Source organism: Jaculus jaculus, chromosome 9 (assembly GCF_020740685.1).
Source record: "Jaculus jaculus isolate mJacJac1 chromosome 9, mJacJac1.mat.Y.cur, whole genome shotgun sequence".
Lineage (NCBI taxonomy): Eukaryota > Metazoa > Chordata > Mammalia > Rodentia > Dipodidae > Jaculus > Jaculus jaculus.
The window spans coordinates 136028196-136054349 of NC_059110.1; the positions used below are offsets into that span (position 1 = coordinate 136028196).

Below are 26154 nucleotides of genomic sequence, written 5' to 3' on the forward strand. Positions count from 1 at the left end.
GTGGGGTCTAGGCCAAACTCAAGTACTCAAGAGTTGTGCAGCAGGTACTTAGGTGATGAATCTTTCTGAAATGTTTTTATTTGTTATCCTATACATCTTCTATAACTCAACTTTTTGCTGATTTTTTATTTGAGACAGAGAGAGAAAGAATGGGTACACTGGGGCCTGTAGCCAGTGCAGAGGAACTCCAGACACATGCGCCATCTTGTGCATCTGGCTTATGTAGGACCTAGAGAATCTAACCTGGGTCCTTGGGCTTCACAGGCATCTCTCTGGCCCCTAGTTATATATTAAATTTCTGTGAATCTTCAGTACTATCTACCTTTTTGTATGCATATGTATATATATGTGTGCTTGTTCATGAATGTGTGGGTGCACATGTTTGCATATGTATGGAGGCCAGAGGATAACCCCAGGTGTCATTCTTAGGAACATCATCCACCTTGTTTTTGAGACAGTCTTTACAGGTGTGTGCTGTAATGGCCAGCAATTTTTATGTGTTCTGAGGATCCAACTCAGGTCCTCATGTTTGCAAGGCAAGTACTTTACCAAGTACTTATTGCCCTAGTCCAGGGATACCTACTTTTATTTCTTAGGGTATACAAAACATTATAGTATATTTTAATTTTATTAGTTACGTACATACTGAGTGTGTAAACAGCACATGTTGGTATTATTGTTAGTCTCATCCCTGTCCTCCCTCTTCAGAAGGGACCCTCTTCATTGGGGATTGTGGGTCATGCATTACAGGATTAGCCATCAGTTATGGGGAAGAGGCAGTGTCTTTATGCATAATGTCCCAACTTGTGGTTCTAACAATCTTTCCATTCCCCCTTCTGCAAATTTCCCTAAGCCATGTTGGGTTTGTTTTAGGTCTACTGCAGTGATGAGGTCCTGGGAGCTTCTGTGTCTCTGGATATCTGGTTTGGTAGGAGCTGAGTGTTCTCTGTGTCTATCTCCTTCATCTTTGTGCTGGTACCAGGTTCAACAAGAAAACAGCACTCTTGCTCATTTCCCCAGTTACTCTATGGTTTCAGCTGGGGCCCTGGTGAGGTGCGATAGGCTGATTATCTCCTCAGGATCTGCGTTCATCTTTCCTTTCCTGCAAGGTAAGGCGTGGTTAGCCAGACACCATCTTGACTCTAAGCCCTATTTTTATTTATTTACTCATTTTGGATGGGGTCTTGCTGTATTTCCTAGGCTAGTCCCAAATGCCTGGGCTCATGTGATTTATTTTTCTTCTTTCTTTCTGTCTGTTTTTTTTTTTTTTTTTTAATTTGAGAGCGAGAGACACAGAGAGAAAGACAGATAGAGGGAGAGAGAGAGAATGGGCACACCAGGGCTTCCAGCCTCTGCAAACGAACTCCAGACGCGTGCGCCCCCTTGTGCATCTGGCTAACGTGGGACCTGGGGAATCGAGCCTCGAACCGGGGTCCTTAGGCTTCACAGGCAAGCGCCTAAACCGCTAAGCCATCTCTCCAGCCCTGTCTGTCTTTTTTGAGGTAGGGTTTCACTTTAGTCCAGGCTGACCTGGAATTCACTATGTAGTCTCAGGGTGGCCTCGAACTCATGGCAATCCTCCCTTCTCTCCCTCCCAAGTGCTGGGATTAAAGGCATGCGCCACCACGTCTGGCTACATGCGATTTTCTTGATTAAAGGTGCCACTGCTCCTAGCTATAGTATGTTTATATGTTATATACAATATGTTTATATATGTTTACCTACATGTTTAATGGGTTTCTTTTGTCATAAAATTATAATTTTGTACTGTGTATTCAAGTATAATTAATTATATATGCATTTGTAAGTAAGCTTAGAGGCATTTTTAAATATAAAATCTTTTTAAAACTTGTTTCCTCTCTTTTATTTTTTACAGTTTTGTATTCATAAAGAGCACAGCCATGTTTCGGAATAGTCTCAAGATGCTTCTTACTGGTGGGAAGTCAAGTCGTAAAAACAGGTCAAGTGGTAAGTGACTGTCCTGCATTTATCCTGTATATTTTAGAAATACAGGCCTTTTTAGGGGTCTGAACTTTTGCTGTAACATTTTTTATTTTTATTATTTTATTAATTTATTAATTTTTAAGAGAAGCAAGTTTGTATGTTTGTGAGCTGTTATATTCTTTATTACAAGGTGGGAGCCCTTGAGTGTTAGGAGCAGTCAAGTAAAGGAAAAGTTTGGGAAGGAAAAGTACTTATTTCTGATATGTGAGAGAAAAGTGCTTCTGTGCATCTATTTATTAAAACCATCTAGACCTAAGTTTGAATTTAACATGGTGAATTATTATAGTTGTAGATACTGTTTGTGGAGGGCAGCTGTTAAGATAGGAACTGTTGGGGCTGGAGAGATGGCTCAGCAGTTAAAGGCACTTGCTTGCAAAGCTTGATGGCCTGAGTTTGATTCCCCAATACCTACTTAAAGCTAAATATACAAAGTGGCACATATATGTGGAATTTGTTTGCAGTGGCAAGAGACCCTGGAGTGCTCATTCTCTCTCTTCTTACAAGAAAGTAAATAAATAATAATTTAAAATAGGAAGTGTCTTTATATGGAAGGTAAAATATAATTACAGACATGATTGTACAAACAGGTAATTCAAGAAATGTGGAAGCTGAGACATCAGGATCATGAGTTTGAAGCCAGCCTTGCTACCTAGTGGGTTCTAGGACAACATGGGCTATAGGGAAAGAGTTTGTACCCCCACCCCCTGAAAAAAGTTGATATTTTAATAACAGTTTCTAAAAGTTTTCTTGGGTTTTGTTTTTAAAGAACAAGAAGCTAACTTGGGCTTCTAAGGTAGAAAACTTTCGGGAGAGAATATTGAAGAGAAATAAGCTGAAATTTCTTTTTTAAAAATTTCTTGTTTATTTTTTATTTGAGAGCGACAGAGAGAGAGAAAGAGGGAGGGAGGGGGAGAGAGAGAGAGAGTGAGCAAGAGAGAGAACGAGCAAGAGAGCGAGCGAGAGCGCATGTGCGCATGTGCACGTGCGCGCCAGGGCCTCCAGCCACTGCAAACAAACTCAGACGCGTGCGCCCCCTTGTGCATCTGGCTAACGTGGGTCCTGGGGAATCGAGCCTCGAACTGGGGTCCTTAGGCTTCACATGCAAGTGCTTAGCTGCTAAACCATCTCTCCAGCCCTGAAATTTCTTTTGTTGTTGTTTGGGGTGATAGACTTTGCATATACTTCATCTTTCTATCCTAACTTTTCTCTTCAGTGTGTATATTTACATTGGTAGTATATTCATTATCATGTATTTCAAAATGTTCCAGTTTCCACTGTGATTTCTTAGACTTTAGATATTTGCAGCTATATTTATTAATTTCCAAACTGAGATTGGCAGCTAAGACTGAGAGCTCTAGCCTCCTAATCACAGTTTCTCTGGCAACAAGTCCCATTTTAAGGCTATGAAAGAGCCACCAGCCACTAGTCTTCCCCATAGTATGCCAAAATAAAGCAACAACAACAAGAGCACTGTGGAAATTGTGAAAGTTTTAGAACTCTGTGCCAAGAAACAGGACAGATTAACGTTATTACTGAATTTTAGTTTAGTTTCACAGTTGTTAGAAATCTCTTCAATATTATTTTCATGGCTCTAGTATTTATTTTGGTTTACTTTGTAGTTTTTATGCTGAACTTTGGTGACTGTTCTAGACAAACCTGAACATAATGTGAGTTCTATGATATTGGATACATTCTAGATCAATTTAGTTAATGATGGCCCTCAAATATTTTATATCCTTAAATCTTTTAAAATTATTTTCAAAAATAATTATTAGAATCAATTATAGGCATTTCATAATGATAAAAGAGTAAATTCACCAGGAAGATATATCAATCTTAAACTTCAGTTTCTCTAATAAGATAGCTTTCAAATACACAAAACAAAACTTGTCAGAAACTAGGAGATATGAACAAATCCACAATCTCAGAATGGCATTTTATCACACAACTTGCTTAGTACATAGTTTTTTAATATTTTATTTATTTATTTGAGATATATATTTAGAGAGAGAGAGAGGGGAGGGAGGGAGAGAGGGAGAGAGAGAGAGAGAGAAAAAATATGAATATGGGTGTGCCAGGGCCTCTAGACACTACAAACTCCAGATGCATGTGCATCTTGTGCATCTGGCTTACATAGGTACTGGAGAATTGAACCTAGGCTTTTTGTTTTTGCAGGCAAGTGACTTAACCACTAAGCCATCTCTCCAGCCATGATTTTTTTTTTTTTCTTGGAGGTCGGGTTTAACTCTGGCCCAGGTTGATCTGGAATTTGCAGTGTAGTCTCAGGGTGGCATTGAACTCATGACAATCCTCCTACCTCTGCCTCCCAAGTGCTGGGATTAAAGGTGTGTTCCACGATGCCCAGCTAAGATCTGATTTGTTTTATTAATTTACTTTCAGTATTTATATATGATGATGCTATTAATAGCAGAGAGTGGAAGTTTCTTTTTAATTTTCATTTATTCCAATACTTTCTTTTTTCTGTTCTGAAAGACATTGGTCTGGGTCTGAGCCTGGGTCTGGGACTATGGCTCAGCTGTTAGACACTTACTTGCAAGCCTCTGGCCCAAGTTCAGTTCCCCAGGACTCATGTAAATAAAGCTGGATGTAAACTGACCCACTCACCTGTGATTCTGACACCTCTGCATCATTGGGAGGAAGAGCTCGGGGAGTGCACAAGCTTGTGGGCAGCTAGATGTGTGCACACGCAGTGGTAAAACGACAAGAGAAACTGTCTCAGAAAGAAAAGAGGACAGACGCCCTGAGGCGTCCACTTACCACACGTGCTCCATAGTGTGTGTGCCCGCATTACACACACAAGACACTGGCCAGTGTTACTTCAGAGATGTCTGGTTTTAAAACAGAACACATTGCTCTGTGTTTTATATTTGTCCTAGCTATTCTGTGCTTCTTTCTCCCTTTTTCGTGCTGTCATTTGGATTTGCCAACACATTTTTATTCATGTTTCACCTAGTAATGTGAAAATAATGTTCTCTTTGTAACTTTAAGTAGTTAACATAAAGTTTCAGACATAAGTCCTTAACTTATCAACATTTCATATAACTGATACCTTGACCACTTTCTTATTCCTGATTCTTAATGACAGTTTAACAGTTGATGTCGCGAATCTACTTTTGTAGGTTGTGTATTGTCTTCTCTTAACTGTTTCTGCTACTTGATATGGGTCATCTTTTCTTGCTTCTTTACAGGTCTAAACATTTTTCCACTATTTATCAGACGTTGTGTTTGAAAAAAAAACAAAAAAACCTAGAGACTGAAGTAAATTGTACTTTCCCCAGAAGGGGAAAGTGTTCTTTGGCATGCCACAGCTGTGATGAAGGGCTGATGACTTGGATGGATTAGGTGGGCTGAACTGGATAATGTCTAGAGAGGTCTGTTCTGTGTGCAGGGTCTCTGCTTTTAGCACCATCTGATTCTGGAAATCCTGCTCAGCTTCACTGTGAAGTTTCCAGTTACCCAGATTATTGCTACCATGAATTTGGTGTCTTGTGGGGTGAATCAGTGAGTGGGGAGCCTTCATTTTTATTATTGATCTGAAGGCCAAATTTAGTTGGGCACTTGGGAGATGTAGGCAAGTTCAAGGCAGTTTGAGCTTCTTAGTGAGTTTTAGACCAGCCTGGGTGACATGAAACCCTGCTCAAAAAAAAAAAAAAAAAAAAAAAAAGGTTCATTTAGATATTATATATTACCACATATATAACATGTCCATTATTATTTACATTATTATATATATATTTGCTGGTCCTCATTCTCAAGCCAGTTCACACAGCCATCCCAAATTTTGTCAATTTGTGTTGATCTCAGTGGAATCTCTGCTTATGCAGGCCTGGCTTCTTCCTACCCATGCTTAGAGTTAGTAAATGATGATCTGAATCTGAAGTAAGTTTTTCTCATTAGGTCATTTAGTAAAGTTCAAAGCCTTTTGATAAGCCTATAGAGTCTTTTTTTTTTTTAATTTATTTATTTGAGAGCAACAGACACAGAGAGAAAGACAGATAGAGAGAATGGGCGCGCCAGGGCTTCCAGCCTCTGCAAACGAACTCCAGATGCGTGCACCCCCTTGTGCATCTGGCTAACGTGGGACCTGGGGAACTGAGCCTCGAACCGGGGTCCTTAGGCTTCACAGGCAAGCGCTTAACCGCTAAGCCATCTCTCCAGCCCCCTATAGAGTCTTTGATGATACAAACACCACCTGCCTTCCCAACCTTTTTTCCCTTTTTTTTTTTTTTTTTCCCTTACCATTCACTGGTCTTTCTCATCATTCTCCATCACACATTTTCATCTCAATCCCCTTTGGCCGTACAGTACACATCACTTGTATTGTTTTCTTGGTTTTGTCATTTGTATGTCTCCTCCAGGCTCTAAGGCCTCACTGTCTAGATGTTCCTGTCATCTAGAATGTTGTCTGGAAATTTATAGAACTTGAATTAATGAATAAATAAACTACTTTTCCTGACTTCCTGTTTTGCACTAATCTTTTTCTTTCCTTTTTTTCTTTTTTAGTGGTATTAGGGATTGTACCAAAGCCTTTCATATTTTAGGAGACACTGTACCACTGAGCTATATATTCCGAGCTTTGTTCTTATAAAGGGATAATTAGAAACCTAGTTTGCAAAGACTTAACCTGTCCTAACTTCTCTAGCCTTGCATTTCAAAACTCTTATTCAGAAACTTTCTATTTTATGCAAATTAGTTTTTTAAATGCCATATATTTTCTTTACCCCTTTAAATAATGAACTTGACTCTGCCTTGAATAAATTTGCTATCTGTACTTGAGTTATTTTTTAAATGTTTTATTTATTTATTTGACAGTGTTAGAGTTTTCTTCTTACCTCCATGTTCCTGCAATATTTACTGAAAAAATATTCTTAAGTATTATAGCACAGAAAAATGTTAAAATTACAAGAATGAATTGGATAATGCCCCACTTCCAGTTTGTAGATGCTGTCTTCATTTATACTGGCTTGAGGTTTAATTCAACACTTTGGGAACTTGGAATGGATAAGTGAGGAAGTGAGGCTTGGCAGGTATAATGGAATGGTAAAAATAGTGTAACAATCTTCTACAGTGAAGAATGTTAGCATTGAGTTACCAAATAGAGTTTTTAAATAAGAGACTAATGTTAAGTTGACTAGAAACTCATGTCTTTCCACAATTCTTTAATATCTGGTCTAGATTACCTTTGACTTCATTCCCTGTAATTCTACTTCTTGTTTTTGTTCATTCTGTTTTGGCCACATTAGCCTTCTCTTTTGGGTTTTTGTGCTTGCTCTTCTTATATCTAGGGTATTAGTTAGGTTCTTTGTTTCATTAAGGCCACCACTCTGATGTCATCTTCTCATCAGTCTTTCCTAGCCACCAGAGCTAAGCCTAACCTCTTTTTTGTGTCCTTTAAATTTTTGTCCCTTTCATGGAGGAGGCTAATGATGGTACCAACGTGACTGTATACACACTGTGTATGTAAGTAATAAAAAAAAAAAGTCCCTTAGAGCCCTTTCAATATTGTCTTTGTAACAATTATTTCTTTAACCATATAACTTATTTTTCTGTTATTTTGGCTCTCCTGTTAACATAAGTTTATGACAAATCTATTCTCTTTGTCAACTGTTGTATCCTATCTGTCACATAATAAGTACTCAGGAATGCATGTTTTAAGAAGGTATAACATTTTAAGCAAAATAACTCTGGTATTATCATATAAAATGAACTATAGTTGGGCATAGTGGCATACAACTGTAATCTGAGCTGTTTAGGAGGCTGAGATAAGGAGGAACCGTTGAACCCGGGAGTTAGAGTCTGACCTGGGCAGCTTAGCAAGACACATCTGAAAAAAAGAGAGGGGTGACCTCAGTGAGAAGATGCTAGTTAAGAGATGATAAAAATGATACTAGAAATGGAAAAGCAGAGGATATATCAGGAAGACATTTTTTAGGTATAATAGGTAAGTTTTCTTTATTTTACTATATGGTAAGTGGTAAGTGCAAAGAATGGGAAGACATAGTATATTCTGAAGTTTCTGTTTGGAGAGACTGGCTAGTTGATCCACTGCATTGTTGTAGGCACAATGATCATAACTTGAATGATTAACTGTCTGGAAATGTATATTAAATTTTTCTTCCTAATGTAATTTATTGCCACTCCAAAGCTACTCTCTAATACCCTTATTGCAATATTAGGATTATTTTTCTTCAGGACCCTAAGACAGTTCTATATTGTAATCTCTTTTAGTAGCCTAAAGATTTCATTCACTGTCTGTCTACTTTAATTGTTTGGTCTTTTCTTAGCAGTTATCATCCATGTGAGTGGAGAAAGAAGACAGGGAAAACTATGTAGGCTATATGCATCAGCTAGCATTTTCTTTTTAACTTGGATTTCTGAGGTAGGGTCTCACACTAGTCAGGCTGACCTGGAATTCACTATGTAGTCTCAGGATGGCCTTGAACTCTGGGCAGTCCTCCTTTCTCTGCCTCCCGAGTGCTGGGATTAAAGGCATGTGTTGTGACTAGCATTTTGCAATTGATAGGAAGTAAATTTCCATCCTGTTATTTAGTAGTTTCTCCCTGTCCTCAACTTGTACAAGGTGTTTGAAATTTAACATAGCAATTTCTTAGTACTGATTAAAGTTCCCTTGAGAAAGCTACTTTCATAAATTGTCAATTGAGGCTTACTTTTTTTTTTATGAGAAAGAGAAAGAATTGGCATGCCAGGACCTCCAACCACTGCAATCGAACTTCAGACATGGGCTACCTTGTGCACATGTGCGACCTTGCACACTTGAGTCACCTTGTGCATCTGGCTTACATGGGACCTGGAGAGTTGAACTTGGGTCCTCAACATGGGTCTTCAGGCTTTGCAGGCAAGTGCCTTAACTGCTAAGCCATCTCTCCAGCCCAAAGTTTATGTATGTTCAATAAAAAGTATATATTTTACTTATTTTTGAGGCTTGGAACTCACATGTAGCTGAAGCTGGCCTTGAACTTGCTGAGTGCTGTGATGATGTAAAGATGTGAGCCACACCTAAGAGCTCGTCACTGAAGTAGTTTTAAAACTTACCCACCATGGCTCAGGGAATTTTGTGGAAGAGGGGGCAGAAAGGTTGTAAGAGCCACAGGTTGAGACATCATGCCCAGAGGAATCCCCTCCCCCAAAAAATAAATGACTACTGCTCCAACACAGAAACTACAACCCCATGGGGAATATCTGCAACCTCACCGAGGAGCACCCCCAGTGGAATGGGGTCAGGGACGAGGGAAAAGAGGGTACCAACACATGATGTATCCATATGAAACATGTTAATAATAACAATAATAAACATTTAAATAAATAAACATTAAAAAATACTTAAGCCACAAATCTCAGGGAGTTTATGTATTTTATTTTATTTATTTATTTATTTTTAAATTTTTTATTTATTTATTTGAGAGCGACAGACACAGAGAGAAAGACAGATAGAGGGAGAGAGAGAGAATGGGCGCGCCAGGGCTTCCAGCCTCTGCAAACGAACTCCAGACGCGTGCGCCCCCTTGTGCATCTGGCTAACGTGGGACCTGGGGAACCGAGCCTTGAACCGGGGTCCTTAGGCTTCACAGGCAAGCGCTTAACCGCTAAGCCATCTCTCCAGCCCAGTTTATGTATTTTAAATACCAATTATTCGTAAAAAATTTTTTTAATATTTTTATTTGTTTATTTGAGAGAGTAAAAGAGAAAGAGATAGATAGATAGATAGATAGATAGATAGATAGATAGATTAAAAAAATGGGCATGTCAGGGCCTCTAGCTGCAAGATACCACCTTGTGTCTGGCTTTGCATGGAAACTGGAAAATTGAATGTGGGTCCTTTGGCTTTGCAGGCAGGTGTTTTAACCATTAAATCATCTAGCCAGCCTTAGCAATTCTTTTTTTTATATTTCAGGATTTTTATTAAAGTAAAACATATCCAGGTTAAAAACCTAATTTCCTGTGTGAACCCAGGCAAGGTACTTTACCAAACTAAACCTGTTTCCACCATTGTAATGGTCACACCATTTTCTGTGTCAGCGTATCCTGTGTCAGTTAGACCTGTTGCTTCTACCTAACACATGTAGTCTACAGGGCTGTGCGGCTGGGAGTTTCAGAATTCCTGATCTTGAGCCAGAAGCAGGCAGGTGTGCTTGCTACTCCTCACAAGTGGTTGTGCTGCACTGGTCTTGGCTCTCAAGCAAAGAAAGCTTCCTGATGAAGAGGACAGCATGCCCCATCCCATAGCAATTTTAAAAAGGAAAAGAGGGCTTTGCCTGACCCCAGACATGTTTTTCTCTACTGTGGTTCTGTCCAAATCTCACAGTAAGAAGGGAGCATTGAGAATTTAGATATTTAAAGGATAAGATGTGCCTACTTTCTGTGCTTCAGAAAAGACCTATGCTGCCACAGGACAACTAAACTTTAAAAGGTTGGACAAAATGACGTTAAGCTCTTGTGCTATCCTTTAACTAGATCTGTTTCAGTAATCAAGTGTATATGTGCACATGTCTAGGCTGGTGTTATAAGTGTTCCAATAACTTGTGTAGAAGCCAAAGCTAATTGGATTCCCCAGAGCTAAAAAGGCCAATATTTTGGACCCTGCTCCCAGGCATGAGGCCACTGGAGATTATGGGGCACTTCTACACTGGCCCCCTGGTAAGTCACCTGTCTTTCTGAGCAGGGAGGGTAGGGAGACCCAGAAACAAACAAAAAATAAAACTATCAGTGTACAGTCTGAAACAGGAGAATCATAACTGAGGAGAAATCAGTCATCCTGGTTTCCCAAAGAAGGGAAAACTACTTGGCCAGAACAACCCTGACTCATCCAAACAGACAACACCAGATTTGGAGAAGCTGTATGGCTACTCCTGGGTCCCTCAAGTCTCTTTTGGAGAGCCATTAGTGACTTCCAAAATTAATCCTTGATTAAATTTTGGCTATCTGCTTGGTCTTAGAGAGAAATGTATAACCAAAGATAAAGGGATACCTCAAAGATATGAATGACCTATTAAGTAACACAACAAAAACTTGCCACGAGGGAAAACAAAGCCTTAAGACATGTTGACCCTGTCTCTAATAGTTCTAATTCTATGATAAGGAAAAACAACTACAGATGTCAAAAGGCTTGTTTTCAAATATAAAATACATATGGATGACTTTGACTAAGGATCACTTAATTAAGAAAAACTTCCTTATACTGGGAGCAAGGTGAATCTCTTCTAACTTGTGCCAGGATATCATTAAATAAGTCCTGAGGCCAAAAATATATTTGCACAGACCTTAATGGAACCCAATGCCTCTATGGTACCAAGGTTTAGCTTTGGCTCTGGAAGGCTATTATACAAAATATGGTATATTCACCATTATCAAGGTTAAATGTTGTGTATATATTCCTGATAACTGTGCTAATACCTCGTTTGTTCTACAAGCAATACAGAAACAGATTCAGGCCATGTCAGACACTACTGTGCCATTCCATGAACAGTTCTGGAAGACGATCTCAGATTTTCCTGAGACAATCCAATTCCATCTACCTGGGTTCCCTTGAATGTTCCCTAAAACCTAGAAGTCCACAAGAAGGATAACCCTAAAGACAACCAATTTGCTGTGTGTTCACTTCTCATTAACTCCTGTTATTCTTTCTCCCCAACATTTTCTTCCAAGATTGTATTCCTGTACTCCATCAATATACTTTTGGGGTCCTTTAGAATAGTTCCACTGTCTGGGAGAGACTCTGCCATATTTCTGTACCTCCCCCAGCCCCATTCAGCCGCAAGTAGGTCAAGATCTGACATCATCGCCCCGTCCTATAACAGCAGTTAGAGTGTCTTCTCAAGGGTGGGGGTTGTGTGTAGTTAGGATGACTGGACCCCTGAAGGTAAATAAGATAGGAAAATCTGCACTTGCTAGAAATCAAAGATGATCTGACTTCTTATCTCTTGCCTAGTTCCCTAGACCTGTTTCTCCACAAACAACCAGAACTCCTGGAAGGGAAGTCTTTCACAGGATTTAAACATTGTGGTTGATCAAGTTCAGCCCCTGGAATTTGATGTCAGGGCTAACTTCTTCCAAAGATAGCCCCTAACTCTCATCAACCAGCTGTCCCTCTGGTTTACCTGAGCTGGAAGGCAGCCCATCACTATAAGATTATAAATACCTTTGCAAGGGGAAGGTAGGCTCTCTGACCACTTGGTAACTTCCAGCTGTGGATGAGTTTTTCCTGGACCTGGGCTAGGTCAATGGGAGAACCCTCTAGTCCTTACTCTCCCTATGGGTTCTTTACCCACTCCAACTCCCCACATGGTAGGAGCTCCTTGAACTTTCCTTTCTCTCTCTTTCCACAGTTTTTTCCAGGTCCCTCCATGTAGGATCTCCAGCCACATGGGTGTCTTTCCTTGGCTCTGTACTTCTCTCAATAAATATAATAACTTAATAATTATCCTTCATAGTCTTTTTTTAAATTCAATTTTTTGATTAAAATTAGAATTGAATGTAGGCTTGGGGCTTAAGGACTTGCCTGGACCCTAAACCTTAGGTTCATTTCTAATTTTAATCAAAGATAAGTTGGGTGAGTCACACTTTATTTTTCTCCTTTAATATTAATTTTTGTTTATTTTTAAATTAGGTAAACTGAAGGAGCATTCAACACTGAAAGAGTATTTTGCCACTACGCCTAAAAATTAAGGCTTTAAGAGATTTAAAAAAAAAAAAAAAGGAAAGCATATGTATTTCTCCACATGCACGGATACCTGCCCTGGAAGATGAGCACCCAGGGGAGCAGTTAAAGTTGCCACATACACAAAGTTGGATGAGGAGTAGGAAGTTGTGCTGAGGAGACACAGGAGCTTGGGCTGAGCAGTTAGTCATGAAGAAGTAGGAAGATAAGGGTTACTGCAGCAAAGTTTGTTCCTTTGACTACAGCTCCTCCTCTCTGGTGATAAGATTTTTTTTTATCCTGGTATATAGAGGGTAACTTTCATGCTGAAGTTTTATCTTCTTCCTTCAGGAAGATAAAGTCAGAGTGCCCTTTTTGTATCTGCTGTTTTCCAGATCCTTTTAACTCAAAATAACCTTTTTGCAGAACAGCATTTTGGATAGGGTAATTTCCTGGTTCAGCATTCATGTGAAATATGTTTGGGAAAAAATTACTTCATGCTAATCCTCCTACCTCTACCTCTTGAGTGCTGGGATTAAAGGCAAGTGCCACCACACCCAGCTATTATCTTAAAATACATATAAAATTTGGAAATGTTAGGAAAATTTCCTTATTTGCTCCCTGCAGATTTTATTGTTGGGACCCTGTAGTTTTGATTGGGAAAACTTCAGTACACAACATTTATAATTACTGTAGGAATGCTTAGGCAATAGTCAATGCCAAACAAAATGTTATTAGGAACAAAGATAACTCTTATCCATGTTGTGTCCTCAATTCAAAACATAATGTTTTAAAATAAATAAATAAATGTGTGTGTGTGTGTATGTATGTGTGTATTTGGTTTTGCAAGGTATAGTCTCATTCTGGCCCAGGTTGACCTGAAATTCACTATGTAGCCTCAGGGTAGCCCCGAACTCATGGCCATCCTTCTACCTCTGCCTCCCAAGTGCTGGGATTAAAGGCATGTGCCTCCATACCCGGCCATAATAAATATTTTAAGAGATATTATTTTCTGAGAAAGTGATGTTTTTCTGGTGTTTAAAAATTTTTTAAGGATGTAATTACTTTTGGGTCATTTTGGGCTGATTTAGCAACTCTTTAAAATAGTATTGCTTAAAATCAATAAATGAGATGTAGATAAGATCAGGGACATAATCACAGGAATATCTTACTCAGTAGATTCATAAAAAGCCTTGACCATGCCATCATAGTAAAAAGACAGAAGAAATTGGGAATAGAAAAAACATATGTCCATGTAATAAAGGCAATGTATGCATGACAGACCTATAGCCGACATTACACTGAATGAGAAAAAACTAAAATAATTTCCTTTAAGACCAAGAATGAGAGGATGTCTATCTGTTTTTATTCTTTATAGTGCTTGATTGCTTAGTCAGAACAATAGAGCAAGAAAATGAAATTAAAAAAATACAAATCAGAGCTAGGTGGGATTGCTTGCCTCTGTGACCCCAACAGTTGGAAAGCAATGGCAAGAAGACTGCCACAATTCAGGCTATATAATGAAGTCCAGGCCAGCTTGTCCTACACAACAATACTCTGTCCAACAAAATCAAACAAAACAAATCAAAAGGATGCATAGAGGAAAGGAAGAACTCAGATTACCTCCGCTATTTGCACATGGTGTGGTCCTGTACTTCAAAGACCCTAAAGACTCCACCAGGAAGGAAAAGTAGCAGGATGCAAAATAAATATATAAAAGCTAGTAGCTTTTCTGTATACCAATAATGAACATGCTATGAAAGAAATCAGGAAAACAGCCTCATTTATAATAGCCTCAAAACAAAACAAGCCAGAAATTAGGCGAAGAGGTAAAAGACCTCTACAGTGAAGACGTGTGTGTGCGTGCATTGTGGTGGTAGTGCTAGGGATTGAACCCAGTGTCTTGTGCATATTGGTTTAGGTGGGTCCTGGGGAATTGAACCTGGGTCCTTTGGCTTTGCAGGCAAGTGCCTTAACTGCTAAGCCATCTCACCGGCCCCGACTCCAGATTTTTTAAACTTGAAACTCATAGAACAAGTAAGAGTTCAAGGTAAATATAAAATTTGCATGTGTTTTGTAAAGTTCCTTCCCTGGTTAGCTTGATCAGCTGTTGTAGCAGTTGGAATGATTAGAATCACCAAACGTTCAACTTGAAAGCATTGGTGCAGCAACCTGAGTCCCTGATCCTTAAGGGACTTCCACTCAAGTAAGGCCAGCTCTTGACTTCAGTACAGAAAAGAATTTCAGGATAAGCCAGTAGGAAGCAGAGCTGTAGTTTATTAAAAATAGAAAGCTGGGACTGGAGACATTGCTCAGTGGTTAAGGCAGTTACCTGCAAAGCCTAACAACTTGGGTTTGATTCTCTAGTATCTATGTTAAGCCACATGCACAAAGTGGTACATGCATCTGGAATTCATTTGTAGTGGCTAGAGCCCCTGGTATGTTCACTCTTGCAAATAAATATTTATTTTTTCAGGCTAGAGAGATGGCCTAGCAGTTAAGGCATTTGCCTGCAAAGCCAAAAGACCTCTGTTCGATTCTCCAGAACCCATGTAAGCCAGATGCACAAGGTGGCGCATGTGTGCAGAGTTCATTTACAGTGGCCGGAGGCCTGGCGCACCCATTCTCCCTCCCTCCCTCCCTCCCTCCCTCCCTCCCTCCCTCCCTCCCTCCCCCCCTCCCTCTCTCTCTCTGGCTCTCTGGCTCTTTCTCTCTTACTCTTTGAAATAAAACTAAAAAATCCTTTTTAAATAGAGAGTTTGGGCTGGAGAGAGTCTGTACAGTTAAGAGCACTTCCTGTGCAGGTATGAGAATCTGAGGAGGTCTGAGAAAACAGTTCAGTTTGATCCCCAGAACCCACATAAACCAGCTGGGCAGGGTTATGTGCATTTGTAACCCCAGTCCTGTAGGGAAACGGGTATATTGGGCTTACCTGAGAATTGCTGAAGCTTACCAAAAAGACAGCAAGTTCCAGGATGAATAAGAGACTGAATGAAATAAGAATTGGAGGAAGAGTGATGTAGTGGGACACCTAGTTTTCCATTCTGGTCACCACCTGTGAGTGTACCCCACTATGGGTGAGCTCATGGGCACATACACCACACATACCACCACCACCACCACCACATACACACGTACATAATCCAAATTCAATATAGAAAGTTTCGGCTGGAGAGATGGAGAGTGGTTAAGGTGTTTGCTGGTAAAGCCAAAGGACCCAGGTTTGGTTCTTCAGTACCCAGGTAAAGCCAGATACACAAGGTGGCACATGCATCTGGCGTTCATAGGCAGTGGCTAGAAGCCCAGGCGTACCCCTTTTCTGTCTCTCTAAACAAACAAACAAACAAAGTTTAACATAGATCTAAACACAGGAGTTCCTGGAGATCTACTATAGTGGTAGAATGCTTGCCCAGTATGCACAAGGTGCTGGGTTCATTCTCTAACACTGCCACCACAGTGCATGCGAATACTTGCCCAGTATGCACAAGGAGCTGGGTTCACTGTCTAACACTGCCACCACAGTGCATGCGAATACTTGCCCAGTATGCACAAGGAGCTGGGTTCATTCTCTAACACTGCCACCACAGTGCATGCGAATACTTGCCCAGTATGCACAAGGAGCTGGGTTCATTCTCTAACACTGCCACCAAAGTGCATGCGAATACTTGCCCAGTATGCACAAGGTGCTGGGTTCACTCTCTAACACTGCCACCACAGTGCATGCGAATACTTGCCCAGTATGCACAAGGTGCTGGGTTCACTCTCTAACACTGCCACCACAGTGCATGCGAATACTTGCCCAGTATGCACAAGGTGCTGGGTTCATTCTCTAACACTGCCACCAAAGTGCATGCGAATACTTGCCCAGTATGCACAAGGAGCTGGGTTCATTCTCTAACACTGCCACCAAAGTGCATGCGAATACTTGCCCAGTATGCACAAGGTGCTGGGTTCACTCTCTAACACTGCCACCACAGTGCATGCGAATACTTGCCCAGTATGCACAAGGTGCTGGGTTCACTCTCTAACACTGCCACCACAGTGCATGCGAATACTTGCCCAGTATGCACAAGGTGCTGGGTTCATTCTCTAACACTGCCACCAAAGTGCATGCGAATACTTGCCCAGTATGCACAAGGAGCTGGGTTCATTCTCTAACACTGCCACCAAAGTGCATGCGAATACTTGCCCAGTATGCACAAGGAGCTGGGTTCATTCTCTAACACTGCCACCAAAGTGCATGCGAATACTTGCCCAGTATGCACAAGGTGCTGGGTTCACTCTCTAACACTGCCACCACAGTGCATGCGAATACTTGCCCAGTATGCACAAGGTGCTGGGTTCACTCTCTAACACTGCCACCACAGTGCATGCGAATACTTGCCCAGTATGCACAAGGAGCTGGGTTCACTCTCTAACACTGCCACCACAGTGCATGCGAATACTTGCCCAGTATGCACAAGGTGCTGGGTTCACTCTCTAACACTGCCACCACAGTGCATGCGAATACTTGCCCAGTATGCACAAGGAGCTGGGTTCACTCTCTAACACTGCCACCAAAGTGCATGCGAATACTTGCCCAGTATGCACAAGGTGCTGGGTTCACTCTCTAACACTGCCACCAAAGTGCATGCGAATACTTGCCCAGTATGCACAAGGTGCTGGGTTCACTCTCTAACACTGCCACCAAAGTGCATGCGAATACTTGCCCAGTATGCACAAGGAGCTGGGTTCACTCTCTCGCACTGCCACCACAACGTGTGCCTATTAGAGAACACACCCGGCAGCATGGGTGTGGGCTTCTCAAAGCAGATGCTCACTTCAGTATCTCTTAGAGTCTCAACATCTCAAAGGGTGACTAATAAACACCCCCCTTTCCCCTTCTTTTTTGATAAGAGATTAGAGAGTGCTGTATGGGAGATGTTTTGGATGGCATTACAATCTAATAAGATAAAACCATGGGGCACATAGTTACACAAGGAGATTAAGATGTGTCTTTACAGGCAAGCGCCTTACCGCTAAGCCAGCTCTCCAGCCCAAGATGTATTTTTTATTGTAAATGAGATTTCTTGTGAAGTTCCTAGAACACTGCAGGTTTACAAGTGGGAAAGAAGAAAGACCACTTATGCTTGGCCCTTAGGCATGGGTCATTGCTACTTTAACATCCTTATATGAAAATGTCTCTATATAAAAGAAATACTGTTTCTAAGATGGCAACTGTTACGGAAAATGTTAATTATGTTAGAATTTTTTAATCGTCAGCTGGCAAGAATGAGGTGTTCTTCTCATGCCCCATAATTGTTCCTGTCTTTCTAACCAGTCTCAAAGTGACTGAGACATTAAGAGGATTTATAAGTTCATACAACTCCTGATTCTAGAAGAAAGAAGGGTATAGATCTATTAATTCTGAAGTTCAACAGAGTTATCAGAGTCTGGCTTTCTTTTTTTCTTTTTTTTTTCTTCCTATTTTGCTGTCTTCAGGACACTAGTTGTTATTGTGGTTGTTCTTACCTAGCTGCAGGAGGCCAGCTTTCCCTTCAGCTCTTACTCAGGCACATTGTACAAGGCACTGGTCAAAGAATAGTAGAAGAGCAGACTTTTTCTTAAGTTTCTTGTCAAGATTAAAAACCAAAACCAAACAATAAAACCATTGTCCTGAAAGCCACCCCTCTTCTTTCCCCATTTGCCTCACATCCTATTGGCCTCAAACTCAACAGAAATCTTCCTACCTCTGCCTCCCAAGTGCTGAGATTAAAGGCATGTGCCACCATGCTTGCTATCTTTCTTTTTAAATGTTCTTGAACTGAGAAAACATAACTGGCTGTACATTGTTTATTAATACCAAAAATCATGTTTATCAATGTTCAGTTTAATGTAAATCTGTTACCTTTTTGGAAATGCCTCACTGTGACATTTATATTCTTTTTTTTTTTTTTTTTTTTTTTTTTTGAGGTAGGTTCTCACTCTAGTGTAGGCTGACCTGGAATTCACTATGTAGTCTCCGGGTGGCCTTGAACTCATGGCGATCATCCTACCTCTGCCTCCCAAGTGCCTGGATTAAAGGTGTGGGCCACCACGCCTGGAGATGTTTATATTCTTTTATTTATTTTATGCCACTGTCTGTCATTTACCCACCTCTTTGCTACAGCATAAAATGATTTTTTTAATGCTTTAAAAAATTTTTTTTGTTCATTTTTATTTATTTATTTAAGAGTGACAGAGAAAGGGAGAGAGAAAGAAGCAGATAGAGAGAATGGGCACTCCAGGGCCTCCAGCCACTGCAAACGAACTCCAGACACGTGCGCCCCTTGTGCATCTGGCTAATGTGGGTCCTGGGGAATCAAGCCTCGAACCGGGGTCCTTAGGCTTCACAGGCAAGCGCTTAACCACTAAGCCATCTCTCCAGCCCTAAAATGATTTTTTAAATTCCTATTTTAAAAAAGCAGGCAGGTCCCAGAAAAGAATATTTGTGGTGGTGGTGAGGCAAAATTATACCTGTCTTCATTAAAGGATATTGCAGCAGTATTCAGGGACAAGAAAATGGCAGTCTGAATTAAGAGAGTGGTAATGGGGCTACAGACATGTTAAGAAAGTATCAGCTAAACTTGAGTTACTTGTTGTGGATAACAAAAGGAGTCATAGTCTTAGTTTTTCGTTTGTTCAACAAAAATATTAACTGAAGCCAGGTGTGGTGGTGCATGCCTTTAATTCCAGCACTTGGGAGGCAGAGGTAGGAGGACCGCTGTGAGTTCCAGGCCACCCTGAGACTCCATAGTGAATTCCAGGTCAGCCTCGGCTAGAGTGAGACCCTACCTCAAAAAACAACCAGACAAACAAAATACCCCCCCCCACACACACATTAGCTGAGTCCTTGTTATGTGCTTCATATAGTCAGAACTATTCAGGACGTAGATAGAGCAGTGCTGTAGACTGGTAAAGGAAAAACATACTTCTGGCACCAAATAAGCCATCATGTAAGAAACTCTCCAACTCTGCACATCAGTTAGGCATCCTACAATTCAGTTCTGACATTACCCAGAGACACTGCTGATAATAGAAGTTAAGTGACTAATCTTTCTACTTCAGACACCAGTGGCAAATCAGAAGTACCCCTGTCTCTCTTCTTGTGTTCAATAATTTGTTAGAATGGCTCATATAACTCAGGAAAGTATATAGGTTTACTACTTGTTATAAAGAATTGCAAAGAACAGGACTGGAGTGATGGCTTAGTGGTTAAGGCACTTGCCTGCAAAGCTAAAGGACCTAGGTTCAATTCCCCAGGACCCACATATGCCAGATGTACAAGGTGGAGCAGGCATCTGGAATTCATTTGCAGTGGCTGGAGGCCCTTGTGTGCCCATTCTCTCTCAAGTAAATAAAATATTTTTTAAAAATTAAAAAAAAAAAAAAGAATTGCTGTACAGATGGCATGGTGTTTCCAGCTTTGGTAAATGGGTTAATAATGGTGCTGTTCATTTGAGCCTGAGGGGAAAAGTAATAAAGTTATGTTGTCCGATGTTAGACGTGAGGAAATAATGATGTATCCCAGAGAAGTTAGATAAATGGGTTAGGGACTTAGAAGAGAAGTACGGGAAGAGATCTGCTGTTGGAAATTAATGGCCACCCATTGATGACTGAGGTATTTAAGAAGAATCATAAAGTAAAATGTGTGTGTGTGTATCTGTCTTTCTGTCTGTGTGTCTGTGTGTCTGTGTCTACATAGTTACCATTATAATTCATTTACATCATGATCCAGGTTTTCATGTTATCTCAAGATCAAGTTATCTCTTTGAAGTCCTATCCTTTCCTTATCCATAACCCTGGAATCCAATGAGTTATTCTTTTATAAAATTTCTTTATGTTTATTTATTTATTTGAAAGTGACAGATAGAGAGAGAGAGAAAGAGAGGGAGGGAGAGAATGGGCATGCCAGGGCCTCCAGCCACTGCAAACCAACTCCAGACGTGTATGCCCCCTTGTGCATCTGGCTAACGTGGGTCCTGGGGAATCGAGCCTCAGTCCCGGGGTCTTTAGGCTTCACAGGCAAGTGCTTAACCGCTAAGCCATCTCTCCAGCCCAAGTTATTCTTATCTTAGGAGAATGTCATATAAATGTAATACTGTAGTATGTGATCTTTTAATATTCTGTTTTCCATTTGGCATAATGCTTTTGAGATTCATCCAACTTATGACAAGCAGTAGGCTTTCCTTTGTATTGCTGACTGGTATGCCATTGTTGGATATATTATATTTTATACATTCAACCACTGATAAACGTTTGGGTTGGGTATTACCCAGGTTTCTATGTAAACCTGTTTTCATATTTCTAGGCTGCCAATGCCTATGAATGGGATTATTGGATCGTAATAGGTATATGTTTAACTTTATAAGAAACTGCCAAACTATTTTTCTAATATGACTATACCATTTTCACTTTACTAGCAATTTTTAAATGTTCCATTGCTCCTCATGCATGGTAGCATTAGGTAATATATATATTTTTTAATTTTAGGTATTCTTTTGATTGTGAAGTAGTAGTATCTTATTGTGTTTATTGTGGCTGTTCATTTCATTTCTATTTTTTGAGGGTAAGTATTGCTCTGTAGCCCTTTAGCCCAGGCTGCCCTTGCATTTATATAGGTCTCTTCATGAAGCAGGGGAGTAGGGTGCTGAGTGAGATCCAGAAAGCCTTAAGCAAAGACTTCAGGATTAAATTAGCAAATGGGGAAAACAAGTTGGTACAGAAGGCTGGAAACCCCCAGCTAAGATGGACTCAATCTGGCTCATGCCACTGGCACAGGTTCAGATGCCCTCCATAGTGTCTGCAAGTCACCTGTGGCTCATTATAATTCTGACACACACATCCCTGGATGGGAATTTAAGATGCTGATGTGACATGGACACATGAAGTTGTATGCAGGATTATGGGTAACATATAAAGTCTGAGCTATGAAAATGAGCCAAAACTTTCTATGTAAAGAAATCATAATATCATTCTGAAGTAATATAAATCTCCGATCCTTTGTTCAGTTGGGCAGTTGAATTGTTTAGCGTGTACTCTGTAGTCTGTTTTCTCACTTGAACCATATCTTTTCCTAATGAACTGTCCCTACTTCTATTATAATTTTATGTATTTATTTTTGGGGGTCTTTGTTCAGTTCTTTGAGGCAGGAGAACCTGAAACTTTTGATGGTACCCACTAACTCTCAGTATCACTCCTGTCTCTGCCTCCAGAGAGCTGGGATCTCAGGCTTGCAAGTCATACTTGGTTGTTATGGTTTTAATTTGCTTTTCTCTACTGCTTCATGGACATATTTTCTTGTGCTTATGTGCCTTTCATACCTTCTTTGTAGTAAAGCATTGTTTTGGATCTTTTTCCATTTTCTTGTTAAGGCTGTTACTTTTCTGTTGAGTTTATTGTATATTTTAGATCCAGGCCCATTGTTAGCTATGTATTTTCCTTAAATTGACAATTTTTTTTAAAGGATCATGGTTTTTATATAATACCTAAAAACTCAGGGCTGGGGCTTCACCTTGGTAATAGAATGTGAACTTAGCTTATGTGAGTCCTGTTTTCAATATCCAGCACCCAAAACCCTCAACCCAAACCAAAATGAACAAACAGCAACAACAAAACCCCAAAGAAACAGACTTCCCAAACTCTTTGATTAATCACAGGTTTAGATACTTATCCTATGGTTTCTTCCTAAAAGATTTTTTTTTAAAAATAACTTTGTATTTGGATCTCTGATCCATGGTGGGCTATTTTTAATATAAAGTTTGTTTGTGTTGAAAGTATGAGTCTTTTTTGGACCATTGTTAAAAGTTAGGTGGTCATAATTATTTGAATCTATTTGTTCATTTTCTATTCCATTCATGGATTTATGCTTATATTCTTCCATTAATGCTGTAGTCTTTATTACTGTAGTTGTATACATTTTGGGGTAGCATGAAACCTCCAACTTTGTTTTTTTCAAAATTGTTTTAGCTATATTAAATCTTTTGCCTTTCCATATAAATTGTTGAATCAATTTGTTCCTATAATTCTTCTGGGATTAAAAATATTATTAGCATTTGAATTTTTTTTATTAAATATAATCTGTATAGCCACATTATATGTTGGTGCCATCATTTCCCTCCTCCCTGACCCCATCCCACTTAAGGCCCTCCTCAGTGGGATTGCTGGTATTCACCATGGAGTTGTGATTTAAGAGATTTGAGAGCAGAAGTCAGTCATTATAAAGTGAAGGGGGCAGTGCCTCTGGACATTCCCTTCCACTCTGTGGCTCTACAGTCTTTTTCCTCCTCTTCCGCAAAGTGCCCTGAGTCGTGGTGGGTGTGTATTAAGTCTGCTTTTGTGTTGTGCTCTCAGCAGCTCCTAGACAGCTTTGGTGCATTTTGACTCTCCACATACCTGTCTCAGTCATCCTGGCCCTGGTTGTCAGGCTCGCCATGGAAGCAGCGCTCTTGCTCATCTCACCAGTTCCTCTGTGGTTTCACCCGGGTCCTGGTTGATGTGTGAGGGTTGGTTTATCTCCTCAGTTCTCTGCTCTTGCTGCCTTCAGCACAGGCGAACAGTGAATTGGGGAACAGGGAGCCCAGGCCTACTCACACTGCAAGTGTGCAGGGTCCCAGCAGTCCTATGGGGGAACTGGGAGCCATTCTTCTGGGATTTTGTGTTTAATCTGTAGATCAGTTGACATCAAAATAGTATTTTTTGGCACATAGGGTCTTCCAGTCTATGAACATGATATGTCTTTCCATTCATTTAGGTCTTATTTAATATCTGTCTGTCGTTTGTATTTTCTGGCATTTAGATCTGGTATCTATGTTCATTGTCAAGTTTTTGTCAAGTTAAAGTTTCTTTCCATTTCTAGTTTTGTACTTTAAAAAACATTTATTTGCGCATGTGTGATTGTGCATACCTGTGTGTATGTGGATATGCTAGAGTCTCTTACCCCTGCAAATTAGTGTGTGGAGCTGGGGAACTTGAACCCGGGCAGTCAGGCTTCACCAGCAAGCACTTCAGTGATTAAGCCATCTCCCCATGCTCTACTTTTGTAATTTTTTAAAGGTTTTAAATTTTATTAAATTTGCTTTCTGCATTAAGTAATGTGATCTTGTGATATTTCTTCTTTGAACCATTAGTATGGTGAACTACATGGTAAGGTGACGATTTTAAAGTATTGGAGCAGTCTGATCTTTCAGGAATAAAGTCCACTACTGAGTTTTTTGTATGTTTTCAACATTTGGTAATATTGAGGATATTTATTTTACTATATTCACAAGGAATATTGGTCTCTTTTTGAGTAATATTTTTATCTGATTTGCTATTTCAGTAAGTTTGCTTTACAACTAAGTTAGGCTTGTTTTGTCTTCCATCTTCTGGAAGAAATCTTGTAGAACTGGTGTTTCTTTAAGTGTTTGGTAGAGTTCACCTGGGAAACCATTTGGAGTTGAATATCTGTTTGTCATAAAGTTGTTTCTTTCTTTCTTTCTTTTTCTTTTTATTTTTTTTTAGCCGTAGACAGTTTGTCTCATTAAAGGTCATAGGGATATTCAGGTTACTGTTTAATCTTGGGCGAGTCATTATTTATTAAAGGTGTATTTGGAAAAGCTGGTTCTGCTACTGAATAGCTATGTGACACTGGGGAAGATACTTTAGCCTTAGTCTCTTTGGTTCTTGATTTATTCAGCTGAAAAGCGAAAGAATTAGATTTGTTTTTAAGCATTTTGTCCAGGTTTTGAGTTTTATAATTCAAGTAAAGAAACTGTATGCATTTGAAGTTTATGTGAAACAACTCAGTCTGTTTTGGCTTCACTTATCATTTACTGAGCATTGATTTGCTTAAGATTCACTTTCCTTTTGAACAGATATTTCAGATATTTTCTTCCAATAAATTGATTATTTAAAGGTATGGGGAGAGGTAATCCTTTTTTAGGTGTTTATTTATGGTATACTTACGGTATGTAAAATCATCTTCATAAGCTAGTTCATATGAGGGTATAAGAAGTGTTAGCTTTTAATATTGCATTTTCCTGAATAAAATAAATGATCGGTTTTTCAGAAATATTAGAAATGCCTTTCTTCTTTGGTGATGATCTCTTTGATCTTCATGATTTTAAGAACCCATTTATTTTTGGCTACTTAATAGAGACGATGCCCCTTATGAGGATTTTATGTAAAAATCTTTTCAAAGGTGGCATATTGTTGTGCATCCTGTCATTTGTTGGCTTAAAGCAAAGTGAAAGCAGCATACAGATTTACTGCTGAAGGGAACAGCCAGTTGCATGCTGCAGCTGGAGGATTTTACGTAGGCACCTGTGGGTTTGAGTGCGTTCAATGTACAGGCTGCAGTAGGAGGCTGGCACTGACTCTGCTGACTCCAGTACACTCCTTCACTGCTCTGCCGTTCTCCACTGTCCAGAAGACAGGCAAAATGGTGCAGCACGTCCAGGGCTTGGGGAAAAGATAACCATCAATATGATTCAGAGGTGGGTCTGCTACACTGATCAGAAGAGAGACTGTTTAACAAGACAGAAGGCTTCCGTTCAGTATGTCAGATTTCCTTAGCTGTGTTAATGTTTGATGATAGCCATTTAAGAATGAAACTGTTACAGTTCTGAAACCTGCATGCCTTCTGTTTGTAGGGGTCCAGGTATATTGCATGTGCAACATTAGTAAATGCATGCATGGTAGCTTAGGAACAGATTAATTTTTACTAAATATGTATAGTTTTATATATATCAATATGTGTCCTGAAAGGTTATTTTCTTTTTAGTATTAAGGTTTTTTTTTTTTTTCTTAAAGTAAGCACTTGTAGGCTTTATATTTTCTCTGTTGCATGTTTGTCGCAGCTCCTGCCAGTGTCTCCTTCCTTAGATTGTTCATTTTATAATAGCAGAAAGCATTCTCTGGTGAGATGGGGAGAAATCAGTAGCATGAACACTGGAGTTGGCACTTCATATTTTATTGATGACTGTAATGCAGTGAGTTCGCATTGCACACAGTCATGACTTAAATGATTACCACTTTTATGAAAGCAAAATGTTTGTAAGAACGGCCATGTTGTAGACAGTGAGCATAAAATTAAGGAGGGGGAAATGAAATAGGACAAGTAAAATTTCTGTGTCCTTGGTTTCTTGAGCTTTGCTCAGCATTGAATCAAGGCACTGTCCTCTTAGAAGTACAGTATAGAAACAATTGGACATCAGGCATAGAAAAAAAAAAAAAAAAAAAAAAAACATGGAGGTTTAGTTCCCACCCCTTCCGGAAGCACTTTGCTTATGTACTCATGAATTTTGGGTTTCTGTGGCTGCATGTAACTATGGAGCTGTCCACTTGAGACAAGATATGTTTTCTTAAACCACACCCAGCAGATCCAGCTTTTTTTAATGCTTTGGGTGCTATTTTAATCCTGTGCTGATTTGTAACCATCTTCTGTGGGATGATTTTTAAGTTGTAAAAAAAAAAAG

The 26154-nt window shown here is 39.8% G+C and overlaps 1 protein-coding gene across 3 annotated transcripts in view; it reads left to right on the forward strand.

The window, feature by feature from the left end:
- Nucleotides 1-26154, forward strand: part of Tanc2 (tetratricopeptide repeat, ankyrin repeat and coiled-coil containing 2) — a 382841-nt gene that overhangs the window by 41644 nt on the left and 315043 nt on the right. For all 3 annotated transcript variants that reach the window (XM_045158789.1, XM_045158790.1, XM_045158791.1), the window contains exon 2: nt 1877-1968. In XM_045158789.1, the coding sequence (XP_045014724.1) occupies nt 1902-1968 (67 nt within the window). In that variant the 5' untranslated portion in view covers nt 1877-1901. The remainder of the gene's footprint in view (nt 1-1876; nt 1969-26154) is intronic.